This window comes from Convolutriloba macropyga, chromosome 2, assembly GCF_964194025.1.
Source record: "Convolutriloba macropyga chromosome 2, txConMacr16.3, whole genome shotgun sequence".
In the NCBI taxonomy this organism is placed as follows: Eukaryota; Metazoa; Xenacoelomorpha; order Acoela; family Convolutidae; genus Convolutriloba; species Convolutriloba macropyga.
In genome coordinates this window covers 24,645,304-24,657,313 of record NC_134469.1, presented here as the reverse complement: position 1 = coordinate 24,657,313, position 12,010 = coordinate 24,645,304, and the positions used below count along the sequence as shown (strand labels likewise).

The window sequence follows — 12,010 nt, the reverse complement described above, 5'->3', positions numbered from 1 at the left end:
TGACACTCCAGTTTTAATTTGAATTCTAGAAAAAAAACGAGGCAATCCAAATTTCCGATGAAGTGAAATATAAAGAGAGCATACCTTCAACAAACTCCCAAGGCAAGACTAAAGAGACTAGTTGTTTGTCTGAAAACAAACGGAAAATTGCGTCCTTAGTCAGAAAAAATAAATTTAGGACTCCATGTTTCTAATTCTACGAGTCTTCATATACGGCCATATATGCATATTCATAGCGAATACAGATCTGCAACTCTTAAGAGAACTCTCGGGGCTCTACGCCAAAATGGAAGAAGTGCTGAGTTTTTGCTCTAATAGCCAGTAATTTAACAAATAGAGAGTAAACCTGAAACAGAAAGACAATTATTTGAAAGATATGAAGACGATAATAATTGCATAGTCAGTGGCGAAGCAGACAGTTTGCTTAGAAAAGTCAACCTTCACATGAGAAAGAAATTCACAATGTAGAGGTTAGACGAGATTGGTAATTTCACATTTTTAGACATTAACATAATTGTAAATAGCTGCAAAGAAATTGTGAGTGATAACAAAAACCAACAAAATCCGGATTGATCTGAATATCTGTAGCTCTTCACCAATCTAAGGTAAACAAAAATATCAAAAATACCGTAGCAGGGACTGTTCACCGAATTTTCAGCAGAACCAGCACAAGGCAAAATTTTTGCAAAGCCGGGAATAAAAAACAATTGTGAAAAAATTAATACCCCAAAAGATGGACCTCTAGATTTATCAACGATGCCTTAAACAAAAGCATAAGTACACCACAGCTAAAGAACAGAGAAGAAAAAAATTGACGAAAAAAATCTAAAGTTAAAGACGTTAAACCATTATTTTTCCTGCAGTACCGAGGTACATCTGCCTGCAACTGAAGCTCAAATTGGAAACAGTCTGGAGAAATGACAACAATTTTCACCACACATAACATTTGAACATGATAACCGTCCCTAAAAACAAGTTTGATAGCAATCTGAAATCTTATGTGGTGCATGAATTCAGTTGGTCAGATGTCGTAGATGCAATTATACCTTTGTTGGCCAAACTAGTCGAATTTGCCCAAAATTGACCGCGCAATTTTTGGAGCATCAAAAAGTTGATGCACTGGTTGATTTACTGGATGTTGTGGAAAGCTGTGAAGCACTGACAGCTTTTGACTATCAGATAATAGGTCAAAGCCAGGATGCTGAAAACTTCTAACCAAAATAGCTCTACACATTAGTAGGCGCAAGCCACAATTGAAAACAAGGAACGGGTAGAATTGCCGAGAACTGGCATCGAAGTATAAGGTACAAAAAGCATCTTCTGCTTAAAAATCTGCGAATAGGCATTTGCGCAAAATTAGACCGAGAACGAAAACGAAGTTCACCCATTGAGACTTTTTTTGCGGACAGGCTAGTTACTAATGGCTTCAAATAAGTGCTAACATTTCACAAATATGTAAGGCGAAAAAGCTATCTCAGTTTTCGAATAAATCGAAAAAGTAAAAAGATAATCAAGACATGTTACTGTAATTATGCATATATTGAAATTATTAACTTAACATGTTTTCAACTCCTGGCGATGCTGCGATAACGTTCGAAGTTTTTGCGATAACGTTCGAAGATTTTATAAATTTAAATTTATTTTTTTACTCTTTTTAAATTTTGAAGACGTGCAAAAAGATGGGCAGTTTCAAAACAGGCCAACGCGCACATTTTCTAAGATGAATTTTCTACATCAACCATTGCTAATACAACTCAATGCAATAAGAACAAGCAAAATAGAAACTTTGTTAACAGCGTGTTTTCAATATGCAAAAAAGCTTCGGAGGCTCACAAAATTAGCTACACATAAACACGAGAAGTGTTTGCTACATCACAACGAGTAAGCTATTGAATAGATTAGATAACAAAAATAAAATTGAATCGTCCAAAATCTTGAAAAGCAATTAAAATTTTTAAATTTATCGTGGAGTTTTATGCTGTTCAAAAAATGACGTGGAATTTTGTCAACACAAAGTACTCAAAACAAATCAATTCAAATGGTGACACTTTATTTTGCATGGAAAATATAAAATTTCTAAGTTAATAGCGCAGGAGAAACACCAGAGAGCGTGCTGCAAATCCACACAGGCGGGACAACTAATTTACTATCAATGTGACTATCAATAGTTGAGCTTTTTGAACATATCAAAAAGCAATGTCAAACTTCTGCATCAAAATTTAGCATGAGTAAAAATGAAAAAGCAAATACTTGCATAATAACAGAATTAAATACACCCATAGTTTCAATGAATGCTGAAAAGTTAGATTTTGAAACAATCAATTCTGATCATAAATAACGCAGAAGTTGCTGATTTGTATGCTGCTAAATAGAAAATTTAAGCTGCTGATTTGAACATGTGAGCTGCTGAAGAGCACAAATAAATAAATACTGTTTAATCAACCAAAAGGCTTAATTGGAATAAAAGTGCTGTAGAATTTTGCCAGAAGTAGGCTCGCAAAAGAATCTCTTCACTTTGTATTCACCCTGTGACTCTTCATTGTGACGTCCCTGAAAGTTTCGTCATATCATTGCGGCAGTAATCTTGTTATATAATATTTGTTAACCAAAAAATCTTGTTTTATTAACATTGTTCACCATAAATTTCCATTAGTTGAACGATCAAATTTGTTACGCTTTATATAGTCTGAAGGAATTCTAGCCTTTACATAATAGTAAAGATTTCTACCTTTTATATAATGTGAATGATTTCTATATTATTTACCATACTTATGTAAACAAGTAAACATTAATTATATTACCAATCAGAACAACGGAAATCGTTTGTACCCATTGTACCCAAGAGTTGCTTTTTTAAAGGCGAGCATTAGACATGTCGACAAGAGTATATTCATTAATGTTGCAGGATAAAATAAAAAACGTTCAAAATTGCAACAACGGGAGATAAAATTTTCAGCAACTGTAGCACATCAACAAAATCAGATCCTTTTAAGAATTTCGCCATCAGTTTTAAGTTTCTTTAAACGTAGGAAAACAAACGTTTTACTCTTTTGCATAAAAATAATAGAAGCAAGAAATCATATTTTTATTAAAGTAAATAAATAAAACGATTGCAAACTCACAATAGTTTTGTGAGCAAGAAGTAGATAGAGTCATCCAAGCATCCCTCTCTAGGAGGATTCTGCAGAACTCATCCTCTGCCATTAAAAAATGGGCATCAACATTTATCATACCAATGGTTTGTTACATGGCAACAGGAATATATTACATGGTGACGGATTGGACACTCTGCAACACTACTTCTTGAGTCACATGCAACAAAATTGTCAGCTTTGAAGAGAGTGCACAACTTGATAGTTGATTCAGAAACACACTAGGAGGCCCAACAGCTTCACTATACAGAAAACTTTGGGGCAGGACCAGAAGTCGATACCAACAAAACATATCTTCCACACAATAATTTTCCAAATGAGCACTAGAATCAACCGAACCGACCTAGGAAACAAATTGGACAGCCGCTCAAGGCGTTGTTCAGGATTCTTTCCAGAAATACAGACAATTTACCCATAAGTAACAAGTCAGCTTCCCTAGCAAGTCGCCTCGTCGTCTCATTAGTGTTTCTACCGCCTCCTGCTCTTTCGTTTGTGTTATATGAGCTACCACTTTCAGGTCTTGAGAAACTTCATTGACTCTATAGACTTCGTTAGTCATTCTATTAACTATTGGAGCAAATTGATAATAACAATGAATAGATAGGCAATCAATCATTAAGTGAAAGCTGATAATCAGGCATCTGAAACCATTCTTAACTGATATTCAGAACAATTTGAGTGCGAGTAGTGAACGATTTGATAGTGTGATGAATTTCTATAGCCCAGAACAAGCAAAATTTCCTTCATCAAAGTTAATCTTTGAAAAGAAAAAAAGGCGCACGCTCAGGTAACAGTCGAACCTTTTGTCGGAGTTCATTTTCATCAGTTTGAGCAATTATTTCTAAATTACGGAGCGACCGCAGCAGCCAATCCTGTACAACAAGCAAACTTTCTGCATCTGCATCTTCGCAACAACGCTCTACGGTTTAATCAAAACCTACCGGAAGCCATTCGAATAGATTTGAATCTCAGCTTTGATTCTTTACAAAACCGTTTCTGCAATCTTCAGGTCCAAGAAGTATAAGTGCTCAAATAAGAACAAGATAAACTGGATCCGAAGAAAGACACGCCAGGAAATTTCCTTGTGAACCTACATCGAAAAGCAATTCGTGTGTACCCAACACCGAATTTGCCATCGGTTGCGCCACCTAATCCAGGAGTGCTAGAAGCGGCTATAGAACGGGCAGGTTTTGCTTGAGAGACAGCGCTCAGACAAGAAAGAATCGATGCTTTAACAGACCATAGAGATGAGCAAGTGAAACGTTTGTTTATAAAAGCCATGCCAGGTTGGCTGCCATCGAAATTATTGGAGCAACTTACGACTACACCAAAAAGAATGCATCAGTGAACGATACCACTCAGATGCTGAAAATCATTCATTAAGCCTTGAGCGCATTTCCAGAGCCGAATACCTACGAGGTAAATAAAAGATTTTGCTGAACGATCCCATCAATGGAGATTGAAACTAAAATGCATCGATCACGTGGAACGGCACAAAATAAACGGGATTTTGTCATATAGATAGAAGCAAACTCAATTTATGGTTACTTCGAACTAGTTGTGTTCGCAGTTCAGCAAGCAGAAGAGGAAACAAACGTCAATGAATTGCTACTACACAGTAGAACAGCTAACAGTGGAGACTAGTAATAAATTGGGCAAATTCATTGAGGTTGCTTTGAATGATCTGACTCCATAAGGGCCAAATGTGACTGTTGCGGAGTTTGCGGTACGAGTGAACGATTGGTGCGAGAGAGCGGAACTGGAACAGGTAGATGCACAGTACGCTCGAATGGACGCACAGTGGCATGGTAATTCGGAGAAGATCTGCCGGCGATTACCTGAAACTATTAACTACAGGCCAATATCTGTTCTCTGGACCAACTCGAAGGCAGTAGAATGTCAACAAAATCAAATCAGCAAACCAGATCCTTTTGAAAACAGAATGGAAGCAGCTTGAATCTTTGTAAGGTAAACGCATTTGACATTACCTTCAATCACCAGAAAGGAAACACAAGCGAATCTGCCTGGGAAGCGAATCCACAAGCAGAAAGTAAACATGAAAACCCAAGATATTGACCACACAGCTTTTGAACGTTAAAACTGCTAATACCTTATCAGTGAATCACACAAAGCTGATTGACAACGGAGAATCCCCAGATGCAATTCGAAAATTGTACTTTTACTTTATCAGTCGCTCACTATAAAAGCAAGAACTTCAAACGATAGTGAGAAAAAGGACCACGGAATTGCTACATCGAAGTTTGATACTCTGGAGTGCGTGACCAAGGAACATGATGAGGCTTTCTCTACCGGAGGAGAAATTGTGAAAATGAGATAAAGGATAACAGCTTTCCAAGGACAAAGGAGGACAACATCGTCTTCAAAGACCTGTGAAGAGAAGGATATTGACCAAGAGACCCCATAGGTGTAAATGTTTAAACGTTTGTTGCAACACAAGTACAAGAGCGGAATTTTTTCCAGCGCAATGGATTTTTTGCAAATGCTGACAAATTTAGTGTGGGAAGTGCTACGTACAGTGTATTTTTGACAAAATCGATGCAGATGAAAATATCTGTGTTTGCTGCAAATGGAGTCAACGACAACAAATGGGTGGCACAGAACAAGGAACGAGGGGCTGACCGTGGACGAAACGATTGACGACGAAAAATAGCGATTGCCTGATCAGGTTTTCTCCGAGAAGGCAATTTCCACAATGTTTTTTGAGTAAAGGTCTTGATACCAGGAATAAAAAAAACAATCAACGATTCTTTGACACCCAGTTATCATCAAACAATGAGATAATCGAATTGTCGCTTGTCGAGTCGGCACGAGACTCATTTATAAGGGCAAAGGAGGACTGACCAAAAACAAATTAAATTGCAGGGAAAACGCTAGGGACCGCAGAGAATTCTCTTGATACCAAGGCAAATACTGTTTCAGCACAGCACAGACCAAGTCAGCTAGCCTGGTCAAATCAGGAAATCAAAAGTGTTCCCTTATGTCAAAATGATGCTGATGGTGAATTTGTCTACTGTTACCAATTAGAACATCTCTAAATTTCCCTTTCTACCACAAACCCAGACTCCGTTGAAGTGTCCCTTCTGTACAAATTGCCTAAAGAACCGAATTTCGGTATTGAAATACACGATAGAAGTAACCAGAAAAAAGTCGTGTCAGAACCTGTTCTCGAGAAATCAGCTGCAACTCTCCCGAATCAAAGTCGGTACCTGGTATAGTTTTTTCATTTGAGAGGCAGACCTATCGAGACAACTGCAGAAAATTGTGACTAGAAAGAACCCAGACCAGAAGGGGCAACATCCTTTGTGATGAAGCCGCTGAAAAAGAGTTTCTATTGAGACGACGGATCATCAAAGGGGAATGCAGTTGAACATGATTGGCAGAAAGAAACTGAACAGTTTTTACAAAACGTTTGAGTGCGAAATCCTGCTTGCCAGAACTGAGATGAGTTTGACATGCAAACAACTTCTATTTGACATTTAACAATCAAAATTCGTAAGACGAGTCAAACCTCATTCTCAATAATTTTCGTTTCATTCGTTGGTGGTGTTGGAGATGATGATTTATCGGTGCAGTAAATAACATCTGTGCAGTAAATTGTTTCCTCAAAGCAAGTGAACTATAATCAAATTTAAACTTTGACCCAAATGAGACTATGAAAATAAATTAGTTGCAAAGAAACAAAACTGTGATATAAGAACGCTGGTAAAAATATTTTAGCTGCAAATATCAGTTAAGAAGGATATTCTTTAGTAGGAGAAAAATCTGCATGGAGTAAGCATATAAACCTCATTTGGCAAAAAACAAGACTTGAAATCAGCTGTCCATAGAAAAAAAATAGAAAAAAAAGAAAGCTGAAGATGTACTCCATTTTCACTCTGCGACAAATGCTTGTCCAGGACGGAATAATTTCTCAAGAAGAAATGGAAAATGCCAAACGTTCTCTGACGAGAAGTCTCAAAAGATATTGAGAAGCTCAGCAGTGAATAATAACTGCAGGTACGGAAAATACAGCCACTAAACAGAAGTTTCTCTACAAGCTGGGATCACTCAGCGCACCAGATGTTGACATTTATTGACAGTTCTCATAAAGGAAGTCATGAACCCTCGTGAAGTTGAAAAATTAAGTGCATTATGTTTAATGGATGCAGAGGAAAAGAAAAAACAATTATCAGAGTTATCTCGAAGCAGACGCTGAAGTTCTTGCCGTTCTTTGGAGGGATAGTGAAAAGTTTCCAACATTTGGAGGAGTTCATCGGAGGGCGAATTTTGTCTGACTTTTTTAAAACGCTTCATGAACAAAATGTGCCAGCAGTTAACTAGAGGGATAGAAAATTGAGGAGCTTGATCCTATACCAACTTATGGAGCGAGCTAGATAACAGTTGAGCAATTACAACAACTAGACCAAAGGGGCAAGACCGAAATCGAGAAACAAATTGCCTTAAAGAAGTTTTGTGCGGCGCCTTTTGTACATGGAGTTGGCCGCCATTTAATGTTGAGCGGCGCCTTTTGTTACATGGAGTTGTCGGCCATTTAATATATATGGAGTTGTCGGCCATTTAATGTTGAGCGGCGCCTTTTGTTACAATTATACTGATGTTACATTTTGTCTCATTAATCCGCGAAGATAAAATATCGAAGGCAGGCTTAAAAATTGTAATCAATGAGCTCCAACCATAGCGATAGACAGGGTAGAATTATCTTTCTTTGGGACAGGACTGAGAGTTAGGCACTCTAAATTGAAAAAATCAATTAGTTGGGAGCATGTGTCAGCTTTCAGATGTAAATGAAACTATATACAGCAAAAAAAGCAACCAAGCTGATTGAGCTCATTAAGGCGTGGATCGAAAACGAGAGCTGGAAAAATTATTCAAAACTGTTTCACCTCAAACTCTTAGAAGTTACAAATAATCCCTACCAAAGATTGAATGATTTAGCATGCTCTATTTGAGAGATGTCGAAATCCTTGCGCGCATTGTTATCACATGCATTGATATCATAATGGCTGGAATAAAAAAAAATGTCTGCTTATTATTGTAATCGTGAAAACAGCGCTATCATTAAAATCGCTAATAAAGTATCAAGCCACCTCTCCCTGTCAGTGACACTATTTATTTAAGACTATCTTAGCCCAGAAGATGTCTAACAAGAGCGGAAGAAGAGTAATTTCGGTGCGACTGGCGATCACAAATTGATTATTGCGAACTACCGAATTCATTGCATCTTACAGTGATGGGTATGAAAATGCGTCCTGTTTTGAGTAGTAGCTTCCTATTGTTGGACTTTTAAGATCCTGATTTTGGTCAAATCTGGAAATTTTTACAAGTTGAGACCGGAAATTTGTAATTCCCGCCATTTTTTTTTTGAATCCGATATCTCAAAACAAATAAGTATCCCCAAAAAACTAAGAAACCCCTAAGCTTTATACGTATAAGTATTAGTAGTACCCGTTTTATCAGGTGGGTAGCCATTGACATGAGGGAAGAAAGTGGTAATTTTGGTATAAGTCAGAAATCGCCCGAATACGAGTTTTACACACTTTTATTATTATAGGATGAAATTAGGCCATAAGATCATGTCTGGTTAGTCCACATGCATAACTTACTGCCGATCTGCCTTATTTAATTAAAAGACCCGCAAACGCATAATCGACAGCAAACTAAATATACATGGAGTTGTCGGCCATTTTGAACTCATTCGGAAAATACGAGCGCACAACGTGATCAAGCCGTAGGCCAGCAACCTTTTAACTTGCAAAAAGACATCACACTAAGAATTCACTGATGTAAGTTAATTGTCTGTAACGCCTGAATTTTCAGAAATTGAAATATATGTCGAGTTGGCGGCAATCATGAATGAAATTTATTAAGTATGTTTGTTACTTATCATGCCGCAGTAATACGGCATTGGTGTTAAGAATTGTACAAAAAGTAGCCAGTAGCAGTATGAATGGCTGAAACCTTGTGCCATAGTGACGGTTGTTTTGTTTTGGAAAATTTCTGTTTGTTTGTTCCACCCAGAATAAACGTTGTTTCCACTATAAGCACAGCGCAGAAATTGCAAACTGTGCGCGAGTTTATAACGGATTGTTTTGTTTAGTAGTGTGTCGGTTTTTGACGGGCGATAGGCCCTTGTGTTTGCTAGTGGCGTCCCTGTATTATATTTGCTGAAACTATTAAGTGCGAAGCTCTGAGCGGTCTTTGTTAACGAACGTAGAGATTGAGCGCGAAGCTCAGAAAAGTTGTTGTTACATAACGTGCTGAATGAACGCGAAACTCTGAATAGTTGCTCTTACCAAACATAGCGATTCTGCGGGTGCCAATCTTGGGGGTGCTTGAGTTACATTCAGTTAAAGTTATTCTTTGTTTTCTTAATGTGATAGAAAACGTTATCTGATGCCTATTGAAGTGCGCTTTTTAGTTATTAGATTTTAATTGAAGTGTTTTTACCATCAACACTGGTTAGCAGCCACGAGCTCTGTGCTGAAATGAAATCTTTAAGAAGAAGGCGGACGATCTTGCTAATCCTTTCGGAATTGTGAGATCTGGGCGCTATTGCTTTCCCATGATAGGCTTCCTAAACAAAATACAGAATCTTATAGGATGTAGCCTTTAATAGGTGGAGTATTTTTGAAAACCCTGTTTTGGAAAACTGTTAAGTTTTATCTCTCTGTTTCATTCGAATTAAGTCTAAGCGTAGAGAAAAAAAGGATGGTAACAAAAGTTATGTTTATGAAAAACTTAAAGTAAAGTGTATTCTTAAAAAGAGCTTTTTCTCAAAAAAACTATAGATGGCAGTTAATTTCTGTATTTTGCGCGGCATATGCACAGTGAATGGCTGATTTAATTTCAATCCAGTTTACTACCTGAATTTTTACTGATCAAATTCTCTCAGACTAAAAAGGTATTTCATCAGATCACCTGAGCTGAAACAGAAATTGATTTGAACGCACCAGACCAAAATATCGTGTGATCAGACAACCTTTGTGCAACCATACGGGCACCTTTAGAATTTTTTTTTTGGGGGGGGGGGGGTCAATATTCTTTATTCTCATTCTCAACTAACTCACTGACATATAAATGTGCCTTCATTTCTGTCACGTCACCCTAAATTGTTCTATTTGATTGCAATGTACCTGTGACTACCTTTACAATAGACCTGAACAGGGATTAATAATTTTATGAAGGGCTTAATGGCTGTGCTGAGGGGTTTATTAGGGTACAAATCCGTCAAACAATAGATTACATCCCCACATTCAACCACCAAACGCACCTGGTGTCTTTGGTTATTAAAATTTTATTCAGTCTTTTGTTTTTCATACTTTACAATTCGGAATTACTCTTTCAATATTTTGTATGGAAATTTATATCATATCGCTGTCTGTGTTTTAATATTTTGTTTATTTTTCCTCAATATAACAATTGGACTATCTTCCGTGTAAAATATAAATTCGCGGTTTTTGTGAATTTAACAGAAAAGGCTTTCAAACCAGAAAACGGCGCACGTTTTATATAACACAGGCTAATTTATTGTGTTACAAATGCACACGTACGTATTTATACTGCACGTATATCGGCGCAGTGTACGTAATTATATTTATTGGTTGTGCTTTTAAAAACTGATAAATTGTATTTTATAGTTTGTTTGATGTAAATTATTTAGTCTCATCTTGATAATTTTTTAGATATTAAACGACCGCTCGGATACAAAAAACGTCATTTATTCCAAATATTCTAAAAAATTTTAATCAATGTTTCATTGAGAAGTATTTTGATAAACGCTTGAGCAGAACTGTGCGTTGTTTATCGCCTTAGAGATTTTGTCAGCGTACAAACATTACAGCTTTTTTTGATACTCTTCATATTTGAAGAGTTTCTTTGTTAAAATAGCTCATATTTTATCTTGTGTTTAGCGATTACTGTTTAATATGCAAAAAATTATGAATTAATAGATAGCAAAAATATCTTACAGAATCTTCTTGAACGAAAAAGGCATTCGGCCATTCAATTTTTCAAAAGCTTTACCGACTAACATATTTGCCTTAAAAATTTACGTTTACATAGTTTCTTTTCTCTATAGTCCGGTAGAAACGGAATCTTAATTAATGTTAACTTTCTCAAACAAATTTTGACAATTTACTACTAATCGCTGATTGGAAAAGATCTAGTTGCGATACTTAGTTTGCCGTTCAACACATTAATATCAAAATTTTGCTAAATTCGATTTCGAAATGATTTACGTGAAATCAAACTCACTTTCCCCGAAACTTGCTTCAGATTTTCGTTACGAGCTATCTTTTTCAAAATTAATATTTGGATCAGCAAAGGCGAACAACTTTGTGTAAACTTAATTGAGTCAAAGCGAATTCTTATCCGATAAAGTCAAAAAGTCAAACCTTTACCAGAAATTAAAACTTTGATTAATCTTATTTTGTTTGTACTAATTCTTCATCGCACTCACACACAGGATCATTGGTCTAACTGAAAGAAATACTGCTATTCTCCATTCTAAACAATGAGAAAGGAAGGTACAGGGGTGGCTTCCACCACAGTTGACAAGAACCCTCAGCAGTCTAGGAGGGGTGAGAAGAAGGAGGATCTGTATAATAATCTGACAGTGAAGTGTACCCTGATGGATGTGGAGAAGGGGGAGGTTGTGGTGATGACAGACAGGGATGACATCAGAGTGTGTGGCACTTGTGATGCATGTCAGTTGCACTATTACGTCACAAGGACCACTGATTGGTTCAGCAGGTGTGTTTGAAAGCTAATATCAGAGGTAGAGAGAGGATAGTTTGTGAAGTGTGCTTGGGTTTTGCTTGTTCGAGTGAGGACTGTCG

The 12,010-nt window shown here is 36.9% G+C and overlaps 2 protein-coding genes across 3 annotated transcripts in view; one reads left to right on the top strand and one right to left on the bottom strand.

The window, feature by feature from the left end:
- The window catches only part of LOC142358508 (large ribosomal subunit protein uL23m-like), a 486,669-nt gene that overhangs the window by 26,278 nt on the left and 448,381 nt on the right, over positions 1-12,010 (bottom strand). The gene's annotated exons all lie outside the window — the stretch shown is intronic.
- The window catches only part of LOC142358438 (F-box and WD repeat domain containing protein 10B-like), a 53,599-nt gene continuing 52,335 nt past the window's right edge, over positions 10,747-12,010 (top strand). Inside the window, 1 exon segment of the mRNA XM_075409835.1 lies at positions 10,747-11,924. Coding sequence (XP_075265950.1) covers positions 11,686-11,924 — 239 coding nt within the window. The 5' untranslated portion in view covers positions 10,747-11,685.